At 44.6% G+C, this 26,590-nt stretch overlaps 2 protein-coding genes, 1 long non-coding RNA gene and 4 other non-coding genes across 10 annotated transcripts; 3 read left to right on the top strand and 4 right to left on the bottom strand.

Annotated features, from left to right (window-relative positions):
- The first annotated feature begins 278 nt into the window (after positions 1–278).
- Positions 279–2,846, top strand: BORCS6 (BLOC-1 related complex subunit 6). Its single transcript, XM_011358921.2, has one exon. It carries the CDS (start codon positions 1,073–1,075, stop codon positions 2,129–2,131), a length of 1,059 nt encoding a protein of 352 aa, XP_011357223.1. The 5' UTR covers positions 279–1,072; the 3' UTR covers positions 2,132–2,846.
- A 679-nt stretch (positions 2,847–3,525) lies between these two features.
- On the bottom strand, positions 3,526–3,599 carry TRNAI-AAU. Its single transcript has one exon. It is a non-coding gene; the product is annotated as a tRNA-Ile (tRNA).
- A 703-nt stretch (positions 3,600–4,302) lies between these two features.
- On the bottom strand, positions 4,303–4,384 carry TRNAS-GCU. Its single transcript has one exon. It is a non-coding gene; the product is annotated as a tRNA-Ser (tRNA).
- Positions 4,385–4,829: 445 nt separating this feature from the next.
- On the bottom strand, positions 4,830–4,901 carry TRNAW-CCA. Its single transcript has one exon. It is a non-coding gene; the product is annotated as a tRNA-Trp (tRNA).
- An 8,336-nt stretch (positions 4,902–13,237) lies between these two features.
- LOC111738846 lies at positions 13,238–15,037 on the bottom strand. The gene is made up of 2 exons (XR_002779990.1): positions 14,656–15,037; positions 13,238–14,326 (listed from the first exon to the last, which is right to left on the bottom strand). It is a non-coding gene; the product is annotated as an uncharacterized LOC111738846 (long non-coding RNA).
- Positions 14,261–23,187, top strand: TMEM107 (transmembrane protein 107). Of its 4 annotated transcripts, XM_011358919.2 has the most exons (6): positions 14,261–14,395; positions 15,219–15,399; positions 15,542–15,609; positions 15,712–15,812; positions 16,519–16,615; positions 16,842–17,953. In XM_011358919.2, the coding sequence occupies exons 2-6, from the start codon at positions 15,313–15,315 to the stop codon at positions 16,909–16,911; spliced, it is 423 nt and encodes a 140-aa protein (XP_011357221.1). In that variant the 5' UTR covers positions 14,261–14,395; positions 15,219–15,312; the 3' UTR covers positions 16,912–17,953. The 4 variants fall into 4 exon arrangements, with proteins under 4 accessions (XP_011357221.1, XP_023385691.1, XP_011357222.1 ...); XM_023529923.1 differs by lacking the exons at positions 14,261–14,395; positions 16,842–17,953 and adding an exon at positions 22,274–23,187 and having other exon boundaries at positions 15,221–15,399; positions 16,519–16,594; XM_011358920.2 differs by lacking the exons at positions 14,261–14,395; positions 16,842–17,953 and adding an exon at positions 22,274–23,187 and having other exon boundaries at positions 15,221–15,399.
- Positions 17,497–17,631, top strand: LOC111738890. The gene has a single exon (XR_002780023.1). It is a non-coding gene; the product is annotated as a U8 small nucleolar RNA (small nucleolar RNA).
- Positions 23,188–26,590: the final 3,403 nt, after the last annotated feature.

Genomic DNA, 26,590 nt, shown 5'->3' with positions numbered 1-26,590 from the left:
GCAGCTTACACGAGCAAGTAAGCAAAATATATAGTATGTCAGATGGTAATAAGTGCTATAGAGAAACGGCAGGGAAGGAAGATTTGGAAATGCTGGAGAAAGTAGTGCAATTTTACATAGATTGTAAGGGGAAGCCTCATTCAAAAGGTAACATTTGAATAAGGACCTGTGGGGGAGAAAGGAAGGAGGAATATTCAAGTTGAAATTTTTTCTTGGTAGACTCAGCCTCAGGAAAAAAAAAAAAAAAGAGCAAGTGTAAAGCCCTGGGGCTGGGGGGGGCGGCCCGTCAGAGGAACAGTGAGGAGGAGGCCAGTGTGGCTCCAGCAGGACCAGTGAGGGGAAGGGAAGGAAGGGGTGAGATCAAAATAGTACCAGGGCTCTGATCTTCATTTATTGAATATTTTATCTAGTGTCAAAATCACATGCCATCCTCTCAAGGGGAGGGACTCTCAAACCTGTAGGGAGCAAGAGAAAGAGAACAGAGTGGCAAAAGCACAGAAAAGCACCGTTAGTTGCTCTAGGTAGTTCATCTGCTAGGTCTATGAGCCGAGGACGATGGAATGAACCATTCTTGTTCTGCTGAGAATTCTGGTTTCATCCTTCCCGATTAACTAGATGCGGTTCAGTCCTGATGATCCAAGCAGGATATACTATTTTCATCCAAAGAACCTCTCTTAGGAATCCCAAGTCTGGTTTCTTTTGCCAGGCAAGAATTGTGGGAGTGACGACTTTGGGGGGAAGAGTCTGAGCCTGGCTCCAAGAGGACTCTTGGCATTTCAAGACCTTCAGCTTTAAGATCCGCCCCCTCAACTTTTTGAAAGGGCGGGGCGACGAGAGCAGCTGTCACCTCCTTCTCTCCACCCCGCTGGCTCTCACGTGTGCCTGGCTGTTCAATACCAGCTCTTCTTTCGAGACTTCCTGATCGCTGCAACCAATCATAGCGTTATTCCCGTCCTTGCCATTGTCAGCCCGCTGCCAATCGGCGCACCTCTACCAACGCCCCTTAAAGGCGCCGCCTACGCCTCTCGAGCTGCGGCGAACCAGTTCCTCGGTTCCTGTCCTCAACTGCAGTATGGAGATGTCCCGGGGGCGGCCTGGGCCGGAGGCGGACCTTTTGGCTCTGAGGGGTCAGCAAGCCGTGATCTTCGGAGGCGGGCCGGGCCGAACGCCCTCTGAGCCGCCTTCAGGCCTCCGAGTGTCGGAGGAGGAAGAGGCCGAGAACGTTGGGGGCGCGAGCCGCCACCCCAGGGAGTCCCCGAACACTTCGAGCTGCAGCGTCGTCCACCCGTCGGAACGAGAGACTACAGAGAACGAGCCCGGCCGCGCAGGCACGCCGTCTGGGCCGGGGAGCCGCCGGGGGGCGCCGGGTCCCAAGCACACCCCGCACGGGTCCTCCCTGCGCAAGGACCCCGAGCCTCCCGAGGACAAGCCAGCATCCGAAAGGGTCCGTCGAGGCAGCCGGGGAGGCAGCGGGATGGATATTGAGCAGGAGGTGGAAGATGAGGAGGAGGAGGAGGCGGCGGCTGGCAGGGCTGGCCGCTCGTTCTCTAGCCGCCTTCAGGACAGCCGCAGTCTGGACGGGCTGAGCGGGGCGTGCGGCGGTTCTGGGTCGGCAGGGAGTGCGGAGTCTGGCACCGGTGGTGGGCGTCGCGCCACCATCTCCAGTCCTCTGGAGCTCGAGGGCACGGTGAGCCGCCATGGAGACCTCACCCACTTTGTTGCCAACAACCTGCAACTCAAGATCCGTCTGAGCGGAGCCTCTCAACCACCGCCCCCTGCCCCGCCCTGTTCAGCGCCTGCTCCCACTCCGGCCATCCCCCCCATCGACCCCGAAGTGCTGCGGGACCTGGAGCGGCTGAGTCGGGAGCTGGGCGGCAGGGTGGACCGTCTGCTTCGCGGGCTGGGTGGCGCGGTGCAGGAGCTGACAGCGCTGAGCGTGGGCTGTATCCAGACCTACCGGGACGCCGTGGACTCCCTAGGCGAAGCCGTGGACATGAGCATCAAGGGCATGTACACCCTGCTGGCACGCTGCGAGGAGCTGGAGCGGGCTCTGCAGCCGGTGCAGGGGCTCGCGCGCCAAGTCCGGGATATCCGACGTACCCTGGAGGTGTTGGAGTCCCTGTGCAAGTGACCCAGGAGGGCAGGAGAGGCCAGGCCAGAGCCCAGCAGGAGCCTAAGGACTCTTCAAGGAGCCCTGATGGGAACTACCGGCTGAGGAGAGGCCTATATATTAGAGGCTCTTTCAGATGCATTTAGGAGGTCCGTGACCACTTGCTTGGCCTTATGCAGGTGTATATGGGGAAGTTCTAAAGTCTCTCTTGGTGGGAAGGGATGATGCTCTGCTTCTATTCAGTTGGCCATCTGTAGCTACCTTGTTCTCCCCAACTCTCTTCCCTAGCTAAAGCACTGTCCCTGGGAACTCAGGGCTTCAGGTCTTGGCTTGGGAGAGCTGACTGCCATCTGTGATCAAGAAAGAAGAACAGAGGAGGTCCCAGTCCCCCACTGTGGCCACCTTGACTCCAGTGGCCACATCTCAGGTGCCAGGGGCTGTGAGAGCTTGATTGGTCCTTGGTCGCACACCATGCAGACAAGGATGCACACCTGCAGAAGGATAACCTCCTGCTTCTGCCCTCTGGCCCCCTACCATCCCACTTCTTCAGCCAGAACCAGGGTGAAGCTAGAAGGAATGCATTGCATGGTAGAGGGAGTGAGTTGGAAGGGGTCTCACTGCTCTCAGGATTCAGTAGAAGTGTTGCTGGTTTCGAAGCTTACCTGTTGTGGAGTGTTCTAATCAGTTTTGGCTTTCCGAGTTTTTGTGGAATTAAAGCTGCTGCTGCTGCTGCTAAGGCTGAGGCTCTGTCTGTGTGGCGTTACAGGGATTGATGAGCCAAAGGAATGGGAATAAGGGTTTGTCTTTTTCATGAAGCTCCCTTGGGGTTGATGGTGGGGAGTGGGGTTGGGGGTCCCAGGCTACACAGGGAAGGATGTGGTTCCCGCTCTTAGGCAGCAGGTCTGAGGGGAAAAGCAGAACACAGATATGGGCTCAGAGATTCAGTGAAAGCAAAACCAGAAACAAGGTATTCCAGAAGAGAAAAAGAAGGGATTGTGTTCTCAGATCCTGAAGGGGACAGGCAGGGACTGGGCAAAGTGGACATCTTGGCTGTGGAGGAAGATGGGAAACACTTGTTAGCCCAATTCCTGGCCCCATTTCCTATACTGCACTGATCAGTGCCATATGTGTGGTTTGAGACACCCTTTGTTTCAACCCCCGGCAGCTGTTTATAGTTCACATATAAGTTCCAGCATTTGACCCTGTTATGGTCAAAAGATTTAGAAAAAGATCACAGAAAGAGCATCAGTTTTCTTGAAACTTCTTCCTCTCCCTGAAAATACTAGCACTTTAGACTGAGTTTAAACACACCTCTCTTTTTTATGGGAAGAGTTCCGGGATTGGAAACGGTGCTCCACATGCCTCTCCTGGTAAATGAACACAAGTATTTAAAAGAAAAAAAAATGTCATGTAACTGGCCCGTACGGGGATCGAACCCGCGACCTTGGCGTTATTAGCACCACGCTCTAACCAACTGAGCTAACCGGCCAGGTTGGTTTCCATCTTAAATATAAATTTATGTAGAGTTCACCGTACTGATTAGTTCTTTTGAAAGCATGTATATGTTTTGGAAAGCATGAACGGCACACGAAAACTGAATCACTGAACATTTCGAGAAGTAACAGCCACGCCGCAAAACTGACAAGCACAAATAATGTAACTATGGCGTTTGGCGGCAGGCCAAGGAGCAAATCAAGTGCTCAAGACTGACATATACGTAGCGTTCAAGAACACAAACAGAAATGAAAAACATTACTTGATAGCTCCCAGAGGATTCCCGGAGACAAGATGAATGGACCCGTGGGAAATTATATAGGGCGGATGGATGCCCAGAGACAATTATCTCGCAAGGTCTTTGCACAACTGAGAACTCAAGGAGGAAACCGCTAGATTCAAAACCAGAGTCTCCTACTTATTAGGCAGGCGCTTTAACCAAGGCAAGGCGCCTAAGGTAGGAAATGTTTGCACCGTTTCCCTGGTCAGTAGAGCCCTGTGGCAGGTTAGTAAATGTGCAAGGGCATTTTATAACTAATACTGGAAAAATTAGTAGAAAGATATGGAAACTACTACCTCAGGTGAGAGAGAATGAAGGGGTGATGCATAAATTTAGTGCGGGCAGGATAACGTACAGAGAAGAGGCAGTTTTAGTTGGGGAATTACAAAACCTAGCGAAGGCACCAGGAAACGCAAACCGACGAGGATGGGATTCGAACCCACGCGTGCAGAGCACAATGGATTAGCAGTCCATCGCCTTAACCACTCGGCCACCTCGTCCTCGAACGCAGGTTCTTACGACACTATCTCTGTAGTCTCAATTCATACTCTTCGGTAAGAATGGATTCAAACATGTCTCAAAGGAAATTCATTCCTTGAGATCCTCCTCCCCAACACTACGAAGACAATTCTAGGGGCGCTGGCAGACTGAGCGAACTTCTCGCCTGTGCGATCGCCCGACCTTTCTTGCTCTGAGTCGAGCGTGCGCCAGTCTTCAGGAGCCCCTCAATAGGCCCAGATCTACGGTATCCATTCGGCTGCAGAGACCACCGCGAGATTGTTGGACTCCTCCCACGGGTGGGCGCGTGACTTCGAGACAGTAGCGCTCTCCTTCCGGTGCCTACAAGATGCTTCTTTTTCTACCTAGGCGCTCGAGCTCGAGTATAGTTGAAAATAAGGGGAATAAATAAAGGCCACTGAAGTCCCCAAAGGGAAAAGGTCGCCTTGACCCCGACGTGATTTGAACACGCAACCTTCTGATCTGGAGTCAGACGCGCTACCGTTGCGCCACGAGGTCAGCCGGCCAAGAGCGTGGTCAGGTCCACTCATGACCACTTGGTGGCTACGCCTACCTGATTTTACAGTGCAGTGTATGCGCTCTCCCACCCTCCTCGCGAGACTAGCAGGGCTCACCGCACACAGGTTGGGCGATGGCTCGGCGGGCTCTCCGCTCAGTTATCCCCACCCGCGTCCTGCTAAGGACCAGGTGACCCAGAGCTGGTTACTTGGGAGACCAGAGCTCACAGCCCAACAAAGTCGGACTTGGTGCACAAACGGATGGAAGGCCGAACTTGATGGAGCGGTGCCAGAGCCCAGTGAACCTGAAGGGGTTAGAAATTAGCTCCTCCCGCGGTGCGATCCTCCCTGGCTGCATGTTACAATCGCTTGCGGAGCCTTCCAAATAGCCACAGGTTCGGAGAGTCTAATATAAAAGTTCAGGGTAGAGCCCCAGGATCGGTAATTTTGTCACTTTTACAATTTCGAGGAATAATTTACGTACAATGAAATGCATAGATCTTAAGTGTATGTTTTGATGAGTTTTGACAAATGCAACCCACAGCCTTTTCAAGATATAGGACATTTCCTTCACCCTGGAAAGTTCTTTTATGTTCTTTCCCAATAGATCCCCGCCCTTCCCTTCCTAGGGGAAACCATTATTCCGATTTCGATCACCATAAACATCAGTACTTTTTGAAGTTCTCCTGGTGAGACAGAGCGGGAACCTCTAAAGAGCGATACCAAAGCTGGCAGAGAGACACCACTCCACCCCCGCCCCCCGCCACCCCGCTTTGCTTCTTGAAGGTTAAGAGGAGTTCAACAGGCCAGTATGGCGAATGAGGTCATGCTGTATCTCACTCCTTCCCTTCCTAGCCAAATGTCTGAACTTACTGCACAGAGGCTCTCCCGAAAGATATCAAGCACCGCAGAGACATCAAAGCCCGCAGCCATTTCTCAGGCCTGATATTCATTGATTCAAGACAACACTTTCTTTAAGAGCTTTCTCCTTTGGTTGTCATAACACTATCTGGTCTTCCCCTAGCTGTTACCTACCTCCCCAACCACTCCACATACACAGTGTCTTTTTCTGTCCTTTTCCTCAAAGTTCTGTCTTCTCTCCTCGCTCACCTTCCCTGGAGTAAGCTATCACCTGTGTACTGAGGGCTCCCACCTCTGGTTTGGAAGACCAGTGCCTGCTGCATAGCTCTATTTGACCCTGTCATTCTTCCTTCCAAGTCTTTCTGCAAGCCCAGTAATTGGCCTTAACTCTTCCCTTTCCTTCACTTCCCATTTCCAGTAACCAAGTCCTGTCAATTACATTTCCTTCATAATTTTTCCCTCAGCCCAAATTTCCCATTCCCATTGCTATCCCCTAAGTCTCTCTCACTGGCTTATTGTAACAAACCCCTCTGATCTCTCTGCCTTCAGAATAGTTGAAGAGAATCATCTTTTAAAAATGCAAACATGATCCCATCATGCTGTGGCTTAAAATCAGGATTAAGTCCTAATTTACTGTTTGGACCCCCAGGGGCAAGCATTCCTTAAGCATGTGGGCTCTAGAACCAGGTTGCCAGGGTTCCCATGCAGGCTTTGCTACTTACTAGCTGTGAAACTTGGGCTAGTTATTGATCCTCCCTGTGTCTCAATGTCCCCATCTGTAAAATAGTAAAGATTATAATAGATCACTATTACTTTATTTACTGTAGATAAAATGCTCAGAGCCTGGATGATAACAATCACACAATTATTATGGTGGTTATTATTATTAACATCTATTCCTTGCCTGCTTCTTCAGCCACTGCGTTGTCATTTCCTATGTACAACCATCCCGACTCATTTACAGTTGCCTAAACTCATCTCAGTGCCAGCTGTCTCTGTGCCAGTGTCCTTGGTAGTATTGCTCGATGGTCTTCCCAGTCCCTTCCCTACCAGGCTGACCCTTACATACCCCTCAAGACTCAATTCAGAAGCTTCTTCCTCCCCACTTCCCTGCCCATATGGGGGAAGAGGCCCTGCCTGTGTCTCCTCCAAGGTAACACTTAAAATACTACCTTTTAATTGTTCCTTGGTGGTTTTCTTCATTATACTCTAAGTTACCCAAGAGTAGAAAATATGTATTCCTAGCACCCAGTACAATTCCCAGAATATAGTATGTATTCAATAAGTGTTTGTGAAATTAATGAGGGATAGCTTTAGTAAAAGTATTATCATGGGCAAGAGCCTGGCTTATAGAGGAAGGAGACATGCCTGGGTAGCTGAAGAGCATGAGGTGAGGTGGAAAATTTTGCTAGAAAGGGTAGTTGAGTCAATGAATATGGTACCAAGGACTTGTGGACTTGATCTCTAGGCTCGGAGAGGTTATGCAGCAGGTGTGAAGTATGATCAGCCCAGTGTCATCACTCATAGTACTCTCTGATGGTTAAATCTCCTCTATTCATCTCAATAGTTTCCAAATTTTAGAAACTAAAAAATTATTCTGTCCAGAGCTGCATCGCTCACGAGGGTGGTGGCTATTCAACATGAGACTATTCAAATTAAATTGAATTTTAAAAATTCAGTTATTTAATCCCACTAGCCACATTTCAAGTGCTCAATAGTCACATAAAACTAGCTGGCTACCATACTGAACAGAGAGAATATGAAATATTTTCATCATCATAGGAAGTTCTGTTGAGCAGCACTGATCCAGAGCCTGAAAGCTTGTGGCCTGAGGCCTGTATGCTATTACCATAAGGGTTATTTTTTTTCCTTCTCATTTTTTTTTTCATTTTTAAGTAGAATACTAATATTTATAATTGGAATAAGAATCTGGATTTACGGTCTCTCTTTTAAAAAGCATACACACATACAAGAGTCCTGCAACACTGGATTTTGATTCCCTCAAGACAATTTACTGAAGCTGAGTAGTTGCTGCACCACTCCGCTCCCCGACTCCCTTCAACTCCTACATAGACTTGAGAGAGGGCATGGGCTCTCCTGAGTTTTGTTTTGTACTCCCTCACTTCACCCCACACCTCAAGGAACCTCATTTATATATTGCATTCATTTGTTGTGATCTACTAGAAGAGACAATACTAAATGAGTAAAGTAATAAACCAGATGTTTACAGATTATAATGAGGACTAGTGAGAGGTCATAGACTGGTGTGAAGAGATCATATTCTTCTCAGGTCAGCCTGAGTTTGAAGCCTGGTGTCATCAATTACAGGATCTGTGACCTGGAACAGGTAAATATGTTGCTCTGTGCTTCAGTTTCCTTATCTGTGTCTCAGTACCACTGAATTGTATACTTTAAATGATTAATTTTATGTTATGTAAATTTCACATAGAAAAGATAAGCAACACTAATGAGACAACTTGAAGAAGTTCTCACTGGTCAGAACAGACACTTTGAGCATCAAAAGGAATAACAACTGCAATGAACCGAAACATACGAAAGATGACAAAAATTACACGTTCACAATGATACTAAAAACAACTAATTTGTCACTTTTAGAGAGTGCTAGGGAACCAACCCATTATACTGAAAACTGTTCAATAATGGCGGGGGTGGGGGAATCATAACATTTATCCAGTCTTTCCCTTATGACCTGTAAACAATGAGTTGATGAGGGCACATTTTTATTATAGGAGAATCCAACTGATAAATGCAGGAGAAATGATAGAATTAGGACATCCACATTTTGCAACCTTTCACGAAATAATGGAGCTAGGCAGTGATGATCGATTAAACCAGTAGGTAAAAAAGTGATGGGGAACTTTAATAATGGCTGCCTCAGTCTGAACCCACTGCTCAGATTTTACAATAGGAAAAGAGAGACAAATAGGCATTGAACCCTCTAGCTGCGATGGACTAAGAACTACAAGCCACCACCCATGATGTATTTTTACCAGAAAATTGAATGTGAGACAGGGCATAGAGGAACATGTTAAATGACCCAACCAGAACATAGCCCATAAACAGCCCAGTGTCTTTAACAGATAAATTGCAAGAAAACAAGGAAGAAGGAGGAGGGAGGAAGAAGAACTTAAGATTAAAAGAGACTTAATAGACACATTTACCAAGTATAATGTGTGGACTTTACTTGGACCTCGATTCAAAGAAACTGTAAAAAAATGTTATAAGTGGGCAATTTGAACTGTTTGGTGATGTCTAGGATTTACTTCAAAATAAACTAGTAGGGCTGAGAGGGAGAGTATAGAGGAAGCAACGTTGGGCATGTGTTGGTAATCGTTGAAGCATAATGGTAGGATTAGGGGATCATTATACTATTTAAAAATTTTTTACATGTGTTTTAAGTTTTCCATGATAAAAAATTTTTTTCTAAGTTTTTTATGACCAGTTCAAATGTTAGGACATGTGGATTCCAGCCCTAGAGTGAGTGAAGGACAACTGGTCACCAGCAGTACCGCCTATGACCACAGGCTGGCTCCAAAACTCAACGTTTTTGAGACTTCTCTACCACGGGCTTCTGTGAACCAAGGTCATGGAAAATGACAGGACAGAACTAAATGACTGCTCACTATTTATTAATTCACAGCGTAAAATGTGACTACCCAATTCTTACTCTCTAGTTGGTCCCCCAGGCAGGAAACCTACTATAAGCAGAATGCCCCAAACTTCCAACTCCTGGAGCCCCAAATCTGTTATCCGTGACCCCTCCATTTTTCTCACCCACTCACAGCCCCATGTTCAGACCTTTTGATCTTCTAATGATCTCTTGATTCCTTATACTTGACTCTGCCTTCTTGAATACACTCTGGTACCTTCTCATCCTGTCCTTCCTGGACAACACTATGGCTTCTTCACTAGGCTTCTGCTTAAAATCTTAAAATTTGTTTTCCATGTTGCAGCCAAAGTCATCTTCTAGAACAGGGGTCCCCAATCCCCACGCCACAGACAGTTACTGGTCCATGGCCTGTTAGGAACCAGGCCGCACAGCAGGAGGTGAGTGGCAGGCTAGTGAGCAAAGCTTTACTTGTATCTGCAGACTTTACCCAGCACTAACATCACCACCTTAGCTCCACCTCAGATCATTAGGCATTAGAATATCATAGGAGCACGAACTCTATTGTGAACTGTACATGCAAAGGATCTAGATCACATATACACCTTATGAGAATCCAATGCCTGATGATCTGAGGCAGAGCTGAAGCCGTGATGCTAGCACTGGGGAGCAGCTGCAAATACAGATTAACATTAGCAGAGAAGTTTGACTGCACAGAGACCATAATAAATCAATTGCTTGCAGACTCATATCAAAACCTTATCAGTGAGACCAAGCGCCCTTCATTAAAAGACAAGCCTTTGGAATTTTTCAAAAGAAAAAAACGTGAACACGAAGAACAGAAGCAATTATTGAAGGCCACCACTTCATCAAATGTGTCTGCACTGAGAGCATCATTCTTAGTGGCTAACAGCATTGCTAAAGCTAAGAAGCCCTTTACTATTGGAGAAAAGTTGATCTTGCCTGTTGCTAAGGACATTTGTCATGAATTTTTAGAAGAGGCTGAAGTTCAAAGGGTAGCACATACTCCTCTTTCGGCTAGCACCATAACTAGATGAATTGATGAAATAGAAGAGGATTTTGAGGCACAATTGTTAGGATGAATGAGTCACCACGGTATGCAATCCAGGTTGATGAGTCTACCGATGTTGACAACAAGGCGAGAATGCTTATTTTTGTGCGATATATTTTTCAGGAGGATGTGCATAAGGATATGTTATGTGCACTTTTGTTGCCAACCAACACCACAGCAGAACTATCCAAGTCTTTGATTACATATCAAGAAAACTGAATTGGTCATTTTGTGTCAGTATATACACGGCCGGAGTGGCTGCCATTATTGGACGGCTTTCTGGTTTCACTATTTGGGTTAAAGAGGTCGTTTCTGAAAGTCAGTCTACATACTATGTCATCCATAGAGAAATGCTGGCTAGCTGAAAAATGTCACCTGAACTTAACAACATTTTGCAGGATGTGATTAAAATTATCAACCACATTAAAGTGCATGCCCTTAACACATTTATTCGTGTAGCTCTCTGAGGAGATGGACGCAGAGCACACACATCTTCTCTTATACACAGAAGTGAGATAGCTTTCTAAAGGTAGATCACTGGCCAAAGGTTTTTTTTGTTTTGTTTTGTTTTTTAATTTTTTAATTTTTTTTTTTTTAGGCGAGGCAACCCTTGGTTGATCTCACAAATTGCAAGGAACTTGTCAGCTTACAATCCTTTATTTTTTATTTTTTACACCTACAGCACCTGGTCTTCCTAGGTGGTCTCCCATCAAAGTACTAACCAGGCCTAATCCTGCAGAGTTTTTGAGTTATGAGAGCCGCTCCAGAGATTTCTTTTACAAAAACAGACACCACTGGCAGTACATTTCAGTGACACAGAATGGGTTGCAAAACTTGCTTACTTGTGTGACATATTCAACCTGCTTAACCAACTCAATCTTTCACTTCAGGGGAGAATGACAACTATGTTCAAGTTGGCAGATAAAGTGGCTGCTTTCAAAGCCAAATTGGAATTATGGGGGCAATGGGTGAATATTGAGATTTTTGACATGTTTCAAATATTAGCAGAGATTTTGAAAGAGACTGAGCCAGAGCCTTCTTTCTCCCAACTGGTGAATGATCACCTATCTCAGCTTTCAAGAGTTTGAACGTTACTTCCCAACCACAAAAGACTCCCAAACTGGGAAGGAATGGATCTATGACCTATTTGTGAATAAAGCAGGTGAATCAACTTTGTCCATGCTAGAAGAGGATCAATTGCTCGAGATGGCAAATGACAGTGGCCTTAAAAGTACGTTTGAGACAACTTCAAATCTCTATACATTCTGGATTAAAGTGAAGGCGGAATAGCCTGAGATTGCCACAAAAGCACTGAAAAGCCTGCTTCCATTTCCAACGTCCTATCTTTGTGAAGTAGGGTTTTCTGCAGTGACAGCAGCCAAAACTAGACTACGGAGTAGACTGGACATAGCAACACAGTTAGGGTGTCACTGTCTCCCATCACCCGCAGATGGGACCATCTAGTTGCAGGAAAACAAGCTCAGGGGTCCCATTGATTCTACATTATGGTGAGTTATATAATTATTTCATTATATATTACAGTGTAATAATAATAGAAGTAAAGTGCACAATAAATGTAATGCACTTGAATCATTCTGAAAACATCCACCCCACTCCCGACCCCCTGCCCCAGTCTATGGAAAATTTGTCTTCCACAAAACCGGTCCCTGGTGCCAAAAAGGTTGGGGACCGTTGTTCTAGGATATAAATCCGACCATGTCCCTCCCCACATGTAAGGCTGCAAGGCCTTACATAATTTGACTCTTGTCTATATATCCCACCTCACCTTGATCTTTTCTCCCTCTTCCATTGCTATACTTCAGACACACTTAGCTTCTGTTCTGTTCAACAAGCATACCAGGCTTGTTCCTACCTAAAGACTTTTGCTCTTGCTGTTTCTCCACCTAGAATGCTCTTCTCCCAAATTTTCACGATTGACTCCTCTTCATTCTCTTTATTCCGGAGACCTCACTTTGCAAAAGCAGGGCCCAGTTTTTCCTCACTTTCACTATATGACAGTGCTTCTTTTGTGTGTAAACAGTCAAGACTTGATAAACTGTTGCTGGGGAAATTTGGCTCTGAAGGCCTGGGCTTTCTATTCTCGGGAGAAAAGGCATGTATGTAAGTTATAGGAAGAAAGAGGAAAAGAATGAGCAGCCTTCAGTCCTTGGATCTTGTCTATGTGCTAAGAATGTTTCTATGCTTGCTGTGCTGTAATTTCCATGTTGGAGAGTCAGGAATCCCATCTCTCATTGTACTTTAGCTATCATCACTGTTACTCATTTTAAGGATCTCATAGTGATGAGGTTCACCTCAAGGGAGAGAAGCATTTGGGTCCACTATACTTGATGAGTTTGCCTGTCTGGCCCGAGATGGGGGAGATTTGAAAATATTTTCAGAACTTTGAAATGGTTCAGCAATTAAAAGAGAGAAACTCCCCTACACACCTGAGTGCTGAGAAACCAGTGTGGGTAATATTTGATTATAAGCTGATATTTTCCGAGTAGAAAATAAAGAACCTTACCCTTTATAAAAATAATTCCTCTGGAAAGTCTAAATGATTGCAGTTTTTATGTATTTTGGAGATCACATTGTCTCCATTATGAAGAAAAGGCTGTGCTGTCCTCCAAAGAGATGGTTTTATCTGAAAATGTCATTACATGGTTTCAATATATAGGGATCTTCAATCCTAGAAATCATTCCTTCATTTTATAAAGCAACTTAATGTCTCAATGATAATACTGGAGAAGACCTGGAAGGAAAATTTTAAAAGGGCTTATCATATAAAACTTTATTTTTAAGTAATTTTATTTATAGAAAAGTTGCAAAAATACAAAGAATTCTCATGTACCTTCTTCAAGGCCATGTTTGCTTTATCAGTCTATCTCTACAGACACACATTTTTTATAAACCATTTAAAAGTAAATTGCAGCCATACCACTTATCCCTAAACACTTTAGTATTTTCTAACACGGACATCCTCTTCCATTAAGGCAGTAGAATTATAAAAAATCAGGAAATTAACACTTACTATTATCTTAGCTAGAGATCTTATTCAAATTTTGTCAGTTGTTCCACTAATGTCCTTTATAATAAAAGAAAGAAAGTTGTTTTTTGTTTTCTGGTCCAGGATCCATTAGAATAATACATTAAATCTGTCATGTTAAATTTGTCATTTCTCTTTAGTCTCCCTTATCTGGAAGTGTTCCTGTCTTTGTCTTTCATGACCTGTGGAAACATCTTTTGACTACATCTCTGAGTTTTGAATTTTTTCACCCACTGGTTTAGAAAAAAGAAATCCATTTATTGCACTTGGATCCTGGAAGAGAGAAATGGGTTTCCTCAATTTTTACCACATTTCCTAAAACAAAGGTTAACATATGATCAATTTTCAAAGAGCCTTTCCCTTATCAATATTGTTTCCCTTATAAATATTTATTTATAGCCCATATTACCGTGCAGATTTATTATTTGTTTGCATATTTGTTGTCTATCTCCCTGACTAAAATATAAACTCCGCGAAGGTAGATATTTCTTGTCTTGTTCCTCAAGAACAGGGGCCCAGCTCAGTGCCTGGCACTTAACTAGCTGGTCAATGAATATTTGTTGAATGAATAAATAAATCAGAAATGCCTCTTAGACTCGTAGTTCAGACAGGCTTAAAAGCACGGAGATAGTGAGTGGAGAGAGAGCTGGTTCTTCTGGGAAGTAGGCAGGGAGGTCCCCGTGAGGATGGGATTGGACTCTGAGCAATAATCGCAGAACTTTCTGTTCTTCAGGGATCCCCTTGAGATCCAAAGGTCAATGAAGTTGTCGACAGTAAGAAGTTCTTGGACTGTGGCTGGGCAAAGTCAGATGTCCACACCTTGAAGAGATAAGGAAATCAGAGCAGAGTCTGCGTCGCCGCCCGCTCCTTGCCTCCCAGGGACGCCGGGTACCATTCCTTTCCTCCACTCCCGGTTTTCCAGGCCCGCGTGGTCCACTCCCTTTCCAAAACACGTCTCTCATCCACATCTTAGTTCGAGAGAGCTGGCCATTTTCTGCACTTTGCAAATCTCTCACCAAACTGAACAAAGTTATCTGGGCAGTCGGGTTGGGCAGAACCAGAATCAAGGAAGGCTCAGGTCTGGGGCCCTCGAACAACCAGGGGCTCCGTGACAATAAGTAACAGCTGGACAATCTAGGGACACCCACCTCTCCACGTTCGGGTCCCTTCGTCTCCTGTGGCCTAGGGCAGTGGGAAGTTAGAGAGACGCGGAGGGAAGGGGAGAGACCGTGCATGCCTTGGGCATGACGGTGCCCTAAGTCCGGGGCGGGTGGTGACAGCGCTCTGTGGCAAGCAACTATTACGCGGAGGGTCATCCTGGGAAACGTAGCGCGGAATGGGGCCCGGCCGCTCCTGGCGTGGACATGGGGGAGGAAAGGGTGTCTCCGGGTTAGGACACGGCGAATTTCCGTTCGCCGGCCCTGAGTGGGCAGATTCTGCGGTGCCGGGCTCCGTCACACCGCACAGTCTCAGATGCCGACAGACAGCTCCGCTACGCGGAGGGAGGTAGCTACTGTTAGGAATCCTGCTGGGACCACCCCCAGCGGACCAGAGACTAGGGTTTACCAGGTGGTCCCTCGCGGCACGAGAACTTCCTGAAATCGCGAGATTTTCAGGGATCTGGTTCAAGCGCCCGCTTACGCGGTTGCTAAAGCAACTGGGCGGTGCCAGCGCGAGCGGGAAAGGCGTAAGTTGAATTTTTGTTTGCTAGCCTGGGAGACTTCAGGAGTGGCCGGCCATCTCTGAGCTTCTAGCCCTAGAGACCACGGCTTCTGCTCCAGGAGGTGCCCCTACCTCTGGGGGCCATGGGCCGGATCTCGGGACTCGTGCCCTCTCGCTTCCTGACGCTCCTGGCGCATCTGGTGGTCGTCATCACCTTATTCTGGTCCCGGGTAAGACCCTCCCGCCTCCATTCCCACCTAAGGGTAGTTCCAGCCCAACTCCGCTCCTCTCCCAGGGCCTGACCCAGTTGGGTCCTCCCATCCCCCGCCGCCCACCCCTTTCACTTTTCTTTCTTTGTGACATGCTCTCCAGGATAGCAACATCCAGGCCTGCCTTCCTCTCACGTTCACCAGCCAGGAATATGAGAAACAGGACATTCAGTGAGCGCTTGCGGCCGGGTGGTCAGAATTAAGTAATAGTGGGAATGGAGGGATCTTAGAAGAACTCCAAAAGGCCTGAGCCAACCCCCTTCCTCTCTGCAGGCTGGTGACAGCACTCTCTGTCACCCTGGGCCTCTTTGCAGTGGAGCTGGCCGGTTTCTTCTCAGGAGTTTCCATGTTCAACAGTACCCAGAGCCTCATCTGTATCCTTTCTGCCTGCGTACCTTTCCTACAGGGCCTATTTCCATCACGACTCCCTTCAGCCACCTGATTGGCCCTTTTTGGAACAGTAGTGTCTGTCCTAGCAGGCAAACAGTTCTCTCTAGTTGAGAAAACTTCTTAGATAATGCAGAAAATTTAATACAGTATGCAATTATTTGTTAAGCCCCAGCTATGCACCAGGCACTGGAGATCCCAAAATGGTATAAAACAGTTTTCTCCCTTGAGGAGGAACCTGTAATTCGGTGTGATAAACACTGTGCTATGAGAGTGTGTAAAAATATAAAGCACTATGGGAACTCAGAAAAGACAAAGTGAGGAAGATGGATCAGGGAAAGCTCTTGACAATTGAATTGTGGACCAGGAGGACCAGGGCACTGGAGAATGATTCCAGCGAGTGTATCAAGTCACTGTGAGCATTCTTGTGTTGCCTGGAGTAGATAGGGAGCCTACTCCTACTCATCTGAAGGGTTCAGGCTGGCCCCTAGATAAGGCATGCGGGTAGCCTGAGGTCTCAGCTTTGCAGGCTCAGCTCTGGCCTCTACTCATGGCTGCTGGCACCGTGCCTTTGCAATTGGCAAGGGAGCAAGAAGTGAACCTGATGTAGATGCCAGCCCCACCACTGACCTTTTCTGGCCCATCACTACCTGTGGATCGAAAGGCTTTCCTTGACTCAGGTGTGTTCTCAAGCCATCGGAGCTCACTGTAGTGCATCTGTGGCCCTATCCTTCTTCATATTTGAGCGTTGGGAGTGCACCACGTACTGGTACATTTTTGTCTTCTGCAGGTATAGTAACATCCAATGCTTAGGCATGGGGGAGGAAGGTTTACTCTAAATCCAAAGGTTTTCCCCACCCAGCCCTTTACTCCAAGTATGAGATATCAGATCCACTGAGCATCCTGTAGTCTTTTGAAGTCCTGCCCCACCTATATTTTGGGGTGGGGTCTCTGGTTTGGGGATTTGGATATTTTTATTGGAAGGGGCCCTGAACCCACCACTTTACTTTCCACAGTGCCCTCCCAGCTGTCACTGAAGTGGCATTATTCGTCAGCGTCTTTGGGCTGAAAAGGAAACCTTTCTGATCACCTTCATGGGAACGTAGGGAGGAAGGCTAGAGGAGCAAGGGACCTTTCACCGTTCCTGGAAGGAGGAAGGCAAAGTCTTAGACCTTCCCCCTAAAATTTCATTTGGTGGAGAATTTTAGTGTTAATTATCTGTCGAGTTTGGGATTATCAGCGTTTTATTTAGTGCTTTGTAATAAAATCTATTTTAGAGTAAGATCGAGTCTTAGAAAAATTTCAGGGGAGAATTGGGGTAGCCAAACTACTAGGGAAACGGGAGGCTGTTTTCCAGCCTTGCAGACTGTATCGCTTTTATTTTGGTTATTACGGCACGTGTCGGGCGGAAGGGAGTGGGCGGAGATATGTAAATAAGCAATGCTAACGTCTGTAAGCTCGTGGAGTGGAGCATTCTGGGAAGAATTAGTTTATTTACCATTTTGGCAGCTAAATTGTAAAAAGTATTTTAAAAGAGCTGCAAATCAATGGAACAACAAAAATGGAAGACTCTAAGTACTTTAGATTGTTGAGGGTAACGCGTTATAAACTCACCCTAGCTTTTAGCGGAATCTTTTTCCCCGAGTATGGAATGCCCATGAGTTAGTATTATCGTCAGGTGGGATAATCCTTACCTGTTCCTCCGTTGGAGGGCAGATTAGAATATGATGATTGGAGACCGCATGAATCGTGATTATCGTTTCTGCGTAATCAGGGCTTGCAACACTCTGATTGCTCCTATCTGATTCTTCCTGACGATCACTTTGTTGTGAGTGGAGTTTTGAGTGTGATGTGGTGTTTTACTTTTTTTGTTGTAGTTGTGGATTTTTTTCGTTTTAAGTTTTTTCACTTGGGTTTTTTGAGATAGATTGTGTTTTCTCTGGGCTGTCTTAAGTGGGGTTAAGTTTTGTATTTAAGTTCCGGGTTTTTTTTTTTGTGGCATGTTAATAGTAACTTTTAATTTTGAAAACTTAAATAAACAAAGAACGTTCTGAGTATCTCCAGTTCGCTACCAATAAAGCGATAATTAGTGTTGGTCATACTTGGTGTTACAGATGGTTATTATCCTCACCATAGCAAGAAGGGCCACCGCCCCCAGAGAGTGCTTCCCTGGTGGGTGGAGCTCCCACCAGAAACCTGACAAACCGGTTGTTCTCAGGAGAACAATACCCCCCACCTCTGCCAGCTAGCACATGAAAAGAACATATTTAAAAGAAAGTTATTAAAACACACTATTAGGCATTATACACACAAAGTACAAGAGTTTAAAGTTCTAACATGTCACAGGATGAATGTTCTTGGGGTCATGTTTCCTGGTTAAGTGTATGTTGAGAAAGTTCTCTGTATACTTTTTAGGCCTAAATGGTGGAACCCAGGCCGTTCTAAATAAGCTAAAGTCATCCAAGGAAATACTTTCTGTTGATGTATCCCAGGTGATGCCTCACACATGTATAAACTTTCTGATTATATGTTTCTTCTCCTGGCAGCCGTTCATCTTGAGCATTCATTCAGTACTGCTGAGCATTCATTCAATACTTAACACTTACTATAAGCAAAGCACTGTAGTAGGTACTGAGAGGAGATGTGAATATGATCCATCACAGATATGGCTCATAGAGACAGACAAGAAACTATGGTACTACCAGAGTAATTTAATAGCAACTTGTGATAAGTGCTACAAAGGAGACTTATAGATGCTATAGAGAGGGATAAATTTGCCCAAGGTAGCAGAAATGTTGCTCCTACATGAGCACTTTGAGTGGCTGAAGCAAAGAGATAGGTAGGGGAGCAGATTGTGCAGAAAGGCAAGGAATGTGGACATTGGCTGGCAGTGGTTAGGAGGCCTGATCAGGAAAGTCACACCACACTGCAGTCCGTTCTTCCAATTTAGTGTGTTCTACCAATTTGTGAAAGCTGACTTTTCGTTCTACAGAAACATTGTGGATTGGTTGTTAAATACAGCTATTATCAAAAATCAAATTATGTAAATTTATAATTAAATTTTATTTTAAAACATAATAAATACTCAAAATTCATTACTTCCTGCTTGTTTTACTATTACATGCTCTTCAGGTTATTTACATTTTTCGTATCTGTATGATAGAGATACTGTGTATCTCTTCTGAACTCATTTAGTGACATGTAGTTGATAGTTTGAAATTGGCCTTGGTGGGAGTATTTATACCACAGAAATTGGCAAACACAACATATCAGGCTTTGATGGTTGTCTAAATTTAAGAAAGCGATAGAGAAAATGTCTGTAACTGTTGCATTGTGAATAGCACAAAAAGTAAAGGAAATATTCTCCCAGGGTTTATAAACTATTATCAGATTTGCCCAACGCTTTCTCGTGATTAGATTGAGATTATGTATTTTGGGCAAAAATACCAAAGAAGTCACTCAAGTCATTGAGGAACTGGACATTTTGTTGTATCTCCATTTATTTTTTTTTGTCTTACTTGAAAATATAAATAAAAATATCAACCAGCATTCATGTTGGAACTATTCCTGTAGTCAGGATACAACTCCATTTATGAAATCATGGATACGAGAGTAGAATTTACAATAAAGAATATTATATGTATTATTTGTACATTTTGTGTTATGTATCCTTTATATCAGCAAAATTTGTAAAAAACTTATGTACATAAATAAATGGATACATTTTTTGAGAGTTGGTCGTTAAACATTTGCCAGCATGCTCCTGCCCCTAAAATCCCAAGAAACTGCTCCCTTGTTCCTAAATCCAGAGGTCACTTCTCAGACTGTAGCTTGATCTTTTTTCAGCATATATGTTGACCACTCCCCTCTTTTGAAATTTTTTGTCCCTCGGCTTCTGAAAAATGGTTCTCCTCATTTACCTCCCACTGTTCTGGCTACTCCTTCTCAGACTCATCTAATAAATAACTGATTGAACACCTACAATGTGTCAGTCACTGAGGACATAATACTTGGTTGTCTCCTCCACTTGCCCCTTAAATATAGGTGGTCACTGCTCCTTGGGTGACTTCGTCCACCTCTTGTCTTCAAACACCAACCAGATGCTGCTGGTTTCCAGGTCTTGGCTCTCTTCTCTGAGCCCTAGCCCAGAGCAAAGGCTATGGGAGCAAGCCGTAGAGTCAATCCTGGGATCAAAGTGTACCTTCTACCCTTCTTGGCTGTGTGATCTGCAACAGGTCATTTAACCTCTGTGCCTAAATTCCCTCATCCACACTCCATAAATAGCTACCACAAGCACTATTTGTTTCTTGGTCAACACCAGAGGCTTTGCCAGTTAGCTGCAGAAATAGGTTTTCATTTTATTGTGAAATGAGTGGCTTAATCAGCATAAACCAGTCACAAAAAGAAATGTTGCTGTTTGCATTTACACGCGGTACCAAAGGTAGTCAAATTCGTACAGACAGAGAGTAGAGCAGAGGCTAGGGGAGGAGGGGATGGGGAATAATTGTCTAAGAGGTACAGAGTTTCAGTTTTGCAAGATGAAAAGAGTTCTGGAGATTGGTTGCACAACAGAGTGAATGTACTTAACACTGCTGAACTGTATACTTAAAAATGGTTAAGGTAGTACATTTCATTACGTATTTTTTTACTTTAATTTAAAAAAAGTAAATTGATTTAAAAAATTAAAATATCAGTGAGGAAAAGAGGGATTGGTCATTAAAAGTACTCAAAGAAGCCTTGATATTTTTAACGTTTTCATTTTAAATAATTTTAGAACTACAGGAAAACTGCAGAAATGGTATAAAATTCCTGCGTACCCTTCGCCCAGCTTCTCCAAATGTTAACATCTTGCATAGCCATGGTATAATTACTGAAACCAGGAAATTGGCATTGATACAATACTATTAACTAATCTACAGGTCTTATTTGAATTTTGCCAGTTTTCCAACTAATGCCCCTTTTCTGATTCAGGATCTAATCCAGGGTTTCACATTGCATTTAGTTATCATCTCTCCTTAGGCTTCTCCAATCTGAGACAGTTTCTCAGTCTTTTTTTTACCCCGGCTGACACACTTAAAGAGTATTGGTGAGTTATTTTGCAGAATATCCCTCTATTAGGATTTGTCCAATGTTTTCTCATGATTGCATTTGGGTGAGAATACCACAGAAGTAGTTTGGAATGGGAAAGACATTTCTAAGTACGATAACAAAACAGAAGTCATAGAAGAATGATACATTTAAATACATATTTAAAATGTTAAAAGTGTACATGGCCAAAAAATCATTAGCAAAAATTAAAAGGTGACAGAAAATCTAGGGAAAATATTTAATTCATATTGCAGAGAAAGTGCTAATTTTGACATGAAAATCTACATATCTATAAGAAAAATAACAACTCAATAAAAAATGTACAAAAAATTGTGTGTGGACATTTTACAGAAAACATAAACAACTCTCATATATATGAAAAGATGCCTAACTTCCTTTACTATAAGAAAAATGCAAATCGTGTTTAACTTATATTTGTAATGACCAAAAAGTTTCATATAGTTGGAGAGGGTATGGGTTTAAGCAAACAGGCCTAATCTGTTTGCTGATGGGAGTCAAAATTGGTAACACATCCATAGAGTACAATTTGGCAATATCCATCAAAATCAATAAAAGTCACAAATACCCAAACACTTTGACCTAGGATTTTTGTTTCTAGGAATTAGCCCTACACATTTGCACATAGGTGAAATGGAAATTGTAGGTTGTTTTCTGCAGCTTTGCTTTTGTTGGCAAAAGATTGGAAACAATCTAAATGACAACAGGGGATTGGTTAAATTATGTTACAGGAAAATTGGGAAGAGGAAAAAAGCAAACTTAAGACACTGTTATGGAATGATATCTAAGTTACATGACAAAAATAAGGCACAGAACAGCTCATATAGTTTGCTTTCATTTGTGTAAAGAAGTGGAAAGCTATGAGCACAGAACATCTCTGAAGGAGGCACAGGGAACTGGGAGGACTGGTTGCTGAGGGGCAGAAGCTGGGTGGCTGGGAGGGTGGGAAAGAGACTTCCTACATATGCTCTTTTGGACTTTTGGAATTAGAACCACATACATTTTATTTAAAAAAAAAAAACACAACTATAACATTTTAAAAGAATATGAGCCTGCAACTGCTTATGCTCCCTGTCTGGAAATGAAGCTAAGTCAGAGGCCAGCAGAGCTAGAAAAAGAGAAACACTCCTGCTGACATTCTGTGAACACCTGGATCTTGCTGCTCCAGTTATGTGAGCACTCAGTTTCTCCTTTTAGTTTAAATCTGTTTGAGCTGTGTTGGCAAGTGTCTTGATTACTATGTCCATCAAAGATCTTATTGTGTGTGTTTTTTTGAGATTTATTGATGTATACTTGACAAACATGCTGTTTTAATTATCTCTTTTCTTGTGTGTTATTGCAGCTCCTGATGCCAGCAGAATGCCTAGCACTGTAGAATGAAAGAGCCCTCATTTAACAAATGAGGGAAATGAGGCCCAAGGAGAAAGCCATTTGCTTCAGGATATCATGCAAATAGGGAGAGCTGGGACTAGAACCCAAATCTCCAGGCTATCAGGCCAAATCAACTGACTTAATTACAGAAGTTTATTGAGCACCCACTATCAGCCAGACTCTGAACTTGGCATATGATATGGAGGGAAATAAGGAAGATATGGCTTCTTGCCAGCTACATTATCTGGAGGGGGACTCCCCCCTGCCCAATAGAGGAGCTTGTCAACCCTAGTGAATCTCAAATGAGTGGAGGAAAGTTGAAGAGTGAAGGTTTGGAACCATAAGGCATCCTGGTCTCCTAGTCCTAGAAGACTGACCTGCCTGTGTCTTGTCCTGCCCACACAGAGCTCTGGAATGCGGCTTCCCCACTGTCACTCCCATGCTACCTTGCTTCCCAGGGAGGAGCCTTGAGGGCCACGCCTATCCTGCTGCATTGACAGGAGTTGGCTCCCTGGTCAAACTGGTAGCAAGTAATTGGGGCTTCACCAGCCTAATCAGAGCTGTCTTCACAGAAACACTGGGCACACAGGTCTTGCCCAAACCCATCCTCTTCAATCAGATATCTGGGCGTTCACCATTAGCACTCCATTTTGCAGGCTATGCTGGGTGAAAACACTCCTCATTGAGACTGTAGTTCACCATCTTTCATTGTTCATTTGCCTGCCTTGTCTCTGGCACTGCTTGGTACTTGTACAGGGAGAATCATACAGATTAAGAGGCACCACTCTATGTATTTATATTATGTTTTATACAAAAAAAAAAAAAGAAAACTTTTAAGAGATATTCTATATGTGAAAAAAAAGTTGATTAGCTAATTTAAAAAAAGACCCATCAAGGCATTTCTATAAGCCTGGTTTTCCCCAAATGTAAAAATCAAGATAATACCTGACTCATAGGATTGAGGGTTGATTGATCATGGCAGGTATTTACAATGATGTTCCTAATAGCACTGCTGTAATAGCAAAGAAAACAACAGAAACTGGAAACAACCTAAAAGGTTGGTCCTTGAGAAACTAGTTAAACTGTGGTAAGAATTCTGTTTAAACATGAAAGATTGGTCATGAGCATTTGTCATCTCTCCTTTCCAAAGATTAACTAAATAACGAGAGAAGTCAAAAAGGTGTAAATCTACAAGGACAAGAGACCAGGAGCGAAGACAGCAGCGGACAAAAGATTTCAACAAGGCTTTGGAGGCTGGACAGGGGCCAAAATGTACTGACAGGCCAAGCAGGGCAGAGGTAGTCAGGACATGGTGTCCAAAGATCCTGTAGGTCCTTAGACCCTGGGTCCACCCTGGCTGAATGCAGGGGTAACAGAGTCTATGTTCAGTGTTGAGACTCCCTCACCTCTCACACCTAAGTCACAGACACTACCCCTCCTTCCACATGCTTATTTTTGAGGAGTCTGAACTTGGGGACACCAGGCCCAGTAGAGGTGAGGATTGAGGCCAGAACCAGGAGCCCCACCCTGTTCTAGATCTACTCCCCCTTCAAGGACAGGAGATGGAGAATGGAGGATATTGTTCTCTCAAAAAACTAAATGGCCCCAGAGAAAGGCTGCCACCTTTCAACACTTGGGAGAGTCCCCCTGAAAAGGTTCCTCTGCTCCACATCAAAGCTGACAGCCATGAATGCCTCTACACACACATACACAACCTTCCAGTCATCTTCTTGGTGACTCCCTATTAAATACAGAGAGCCAAAGACCAGCCAACATTTGAGGAAAGCCTCCAAAATAAAAGACATCCATATATATATAATTACATATATATAAATGTTATATATATGTAAATGTTTATGTATATATAACATTTTTAAAAAGCCAATGGTTGGGGGGTGGGGGAAGCCAATGAAATAAATTTGGAAGAGACAAGAATACTAGGGAGCAAAAAATATATTATTTTAAATCTATAATTGGAAAAATGGAAGGGGCAACAATACATATAACCTGTTAGCATTTGTATTTTAAAAAAGAATCTACAAGTATTTACAAGAATAGAGACAGTAGCTGTGTCAGGTAGGGGTCCTGGGCAGCTCAGAACCGGGGTTTGCTGTACACTCCTTTGTACCTCTTGAATTTTGATTGTGATACCTATTACCTAGTTTAAAATCTAATATTGAATTTTAAAAATAGTATCTATGGAGAGGATATTGCATTTTGGAAATTAAAAAAATAAATAAATGTAACAAAAGGTTTTTTCCCCTTGAAAGGAGGATACATGAAAATTTCCAGAAAGAAAAGCAAAAAGACAAATGAGTTGGTGGGGGGCGGGGGGGGTCCACTAAAGGAACCTCAGCTTAATGTGTAATGTCTTAATATTTTGCAAGGAGAATGCAGTCACATTATTTGTGTAATTAAAAACTGAGCACACGTGGCAATCCCTGTAAAGCCTCTGGCACACAGTAGGTCCCTAGTACTTTCTTTTCCCTTCATGAGCCCAGGGCTTGGCAGGCAGCCCCTGACTTGGCAGCCAGAGCCTTCCTGACTTGGAGGGCTCAGCCAGAGGTTTGGACTTGATTGGGATGGTGGGGGGGGTATCCCCCTCAGCCCCCATTCCAGGCAACATTCCCAAGGGCATGCTTCTATTCCTAATTAGAAGGCCTTGATTTACAAGCTGCCTTGGTGGGTAGACACAGTCTAAATTTAATTACTAGTTCGGTAGGGTAGAACTCGTGGATGGAGCAAGTTCATGACTCTGTGTGGAAATGACATAGCCTGGTTCCATCCCAACTTCTCAGTTGTGTTAGAAGATATAAAAAAAAACAATGAAAAAAACTTTAATAAAGGTTTTCTCTGTGCCATCTACATCAGAATCACCAGAGCTGTTTGTTAGAAGTATGCTTGGGCCCCCCTCCCACATCCTTTGAATGAGCCTTGGAAGTGGGGTCCAGAGATTCAACTGCCAACCCCAAAGCAGATAAATGTAGAAGCCAGAACTCAGTTATGCAAATACATTACTTGGCTCCCCAAATTTATTCTGAGTTCTGTCCCTTCCATGTCCTGGATTTGATCCTCTGGGGAAATGGGGATCACTTCTAAACTAGTGTCTCACATCTTGTCTGATCCTCCACTAGCTTCTCCACCAGCTAGTGCAGGGTGTTGGGGCAAGGGGCGGGGGCTCTGCCTGTTTGTACCCCCTTCCAATCTTCCCAGTCTTAGACCCAGACACTGCTGGCTTTTTAACTTAAAAGCTTAGAATTTGGTATTTTTGTCCTCTGGCTAGAGAGTAGAGTCATCTCAGGCACTAAGAGCAAGAGCTAGCACCCCACACTGTGATCTGAGGCCCTCATGGAAGCTGCTCTTTTCTTTCTTTTCACACAGGCTGAACCACCAGACATTTCTGTGTCAGTGTACAAGGACCTGGGAAGTGGCTGCTTCTCGGAGGAGAGAGCTGAGAGCATCTTATCTTAGATCTGCTGAGTCCCCACACCCAACACACACACTCACCCCAGGCAGCTGGGAAAGGACACCTCTGGTGACACAGCCAGTCCCCAGGCTTCTGCTAGGAGGGGGTGGGGCGCTGCATTGGGTAGGTTCTCACATCCGAAGACCCTGGGAAGGAAGCCTGGGTAGGGGAGGGAAGAAGCTGGCTCCTGTTTGTTTCAGGGACCAAGACCAGAGCCTCCCCTCCTTACCTTTCCAGGAATACAGTGAGCACCCCCACTAGGGGTCCCTAAGATGCCTCTTTATTCATTCTTGAGATTTGCCTTCACCCACCACAGCGGATAGGCAGCTCACCTAGTCCTGTCTTCTGGCTGCAGTGCCAGACCTGCTAAGAATGAGCTGGGTGGGCATGTACAGCTGCTGCCTCTGTTTAGAGGAACTAAAGAGATCAGTTAGGGGTGGAAGGGGCCCTGGATAATCAATCTCCTTAACCATGTTCCACATCAAGCCATTTAAGAAATATGTATTTAGTGCCTACACAGCTAACGCATTTTGGGTCCAGAGGCAGGACAGGAACTGATAAAGGTCACACCTATGAGGCTAATCCGCATGTAAAGTAGTCCCATGTAACCCGGTGCTGCAGTCGCCCCCCTTGCCTACTGTTCTTGTTCTGCTTAAAAACAAACGAACAGAACAAAACAAAACAAACCCCGTCCCTTTCAGCCCAGGCCCTGCACCTGGAAAAAAAGGCTGAGCCCCCTTCTTGAGGCCAGGGTAGCTGACCCAACTCTGAGCAAGAGCTAGGTTTTAGCCAGTCTGCAGCCACCACGTGAATCAGCCCCAC

Source organism: Pteropus vampyrus, unplaced genomic scaffold, assembly GCF_000151845.1.
Source record: "Pteropus vampyrus isolate Shadow unplaced genomic scaffold, Pvam_2.0 Scaffold44, whole genome shotgun sequence".
Classification (NCBI taxonomy): Eukaryota; Metazoa; Chordata; class Mammalia; order Chiroptera; family Pteropodidae; genus Pteropus; species Pteropus vampyrus.
Note: the sequence above shows the minus strand (reverse complement) of the source record. Positions and strands in the feature narration are given on the sequence as shown.